General features: G+C 49.5%; 1 protein-coding gene across 1 annotated transcript; it reads right to left on the reverse strand.

Annotated features, from left to right (window-relative positions):
- Positions 1–172: 172 nt before the first annotated feature.
- Pmar_PMAR026073 (gag/pol/env polyprotein, putative) lies at positions 173–967 on the reverse strand (the record flags this gene model as incomplete). The annotated part of the gene is made up of 1 exon (XM_002766611.1): positions 173–967. The coding sequence occupies one exon, from the start codon at positions 965–967 to the stop codon at positions 173–175; it is 795 nt and encodes a 264-aa protein (XP_002766657.1).
- Between the last annotated feature and the right edge of the window lie 58 nt (positions 968–1025).

Consider the following 1025-nt stretch of genomic DNA (forward strand, 5'->3'; position numbering starts at 1 on the left):
TCAGATAGATCCACGGGATCCGAACAATGGTTTGAACGGACAATGTCTGAAACGGTCGGGCGAGAGCGAGTTTTACGCTACTGGGAGCGCACGCCATAAGACTGAATGGCTATGGACTCTTATCATCTCTCCTCCCCTTAAGATTGGCACAAATATCAAAAGTGAATTAAATCTACTGAATATATGCAATAGTAATGGGATTCATATTCTGGGCTTTACCGAAGTACTTCCGCATATTTCTGGAATCTTGAACAGTGCCGTCGGAAAGCTTGTAAGTAGAATCGCCAAGTACTTGTTGAACCAGTAGAGGGCCTCTCCATGAAGGAGTAAGGGGGTCGACGTTACGGACCCACTTCATCACGGAGTCACCAACCTTGAATAGACGTCGTCGTGCGACTTGTCGAGTGTAGGTTGATGGATTGATACGCGAGAGAGCATCAGCACGCATCTTCTCCATTACGTTGAGAGTGCTGTTGACCATTCTCTGTCGTTCTCGATCACGACGTCGAGCCTCGAAACGGGCAGAGTCTTCGTCGATAGTGTTGCTGACGTCTTCAAACCGTCTTGAGAAGGGCGTTAGAGCATCGAAACCGTAGAATAGCTCTTGAGGACTGTAGCCATATGTAGATCGGGTGTTGATCCTCCGCTGAGCTTTAGTGACATACGCCGGCCACGATTCAGGATGTTCAGCACAGAGGGCCTTCAATGACTTCTTGAGACCAGAGTGTTGACGTTCTAATAGGGCATTGCGATGGGGGCTAGCGACAGGGATACATCTCAAGGTAGCACCTATGCTGGCAACCCAGGCGCGGAAGTAAACACCAGTGAAATAGCGGGCGTTGTCGACTGTGAAAACTCGTGGGACTCCGACCTGATCGATCAGCCTTGCTTCGAGGATACCAGTGATGGTCTTGCTGGTGATGTCTGGAGTTGGAAAGAACCAACAATAACCGCTGCAACAGTCCATGCATGATATGATGAACTTGAGGGTGGGAGATGATTCCGACACAGGCAGAGGACCGACA

This window comes from Perkinsus marinus, assembly GCF_000006405.1.
Source record: "Perkinsus marinus ATCC 50983 genomic scaffold scf_1104296972372, whole genome shotgun sequence".
NCBI lineage: Eukaryota > Perkinsozoa > Perkinsida > Perkinsidae > Perkinsus > Perkinsus marinus.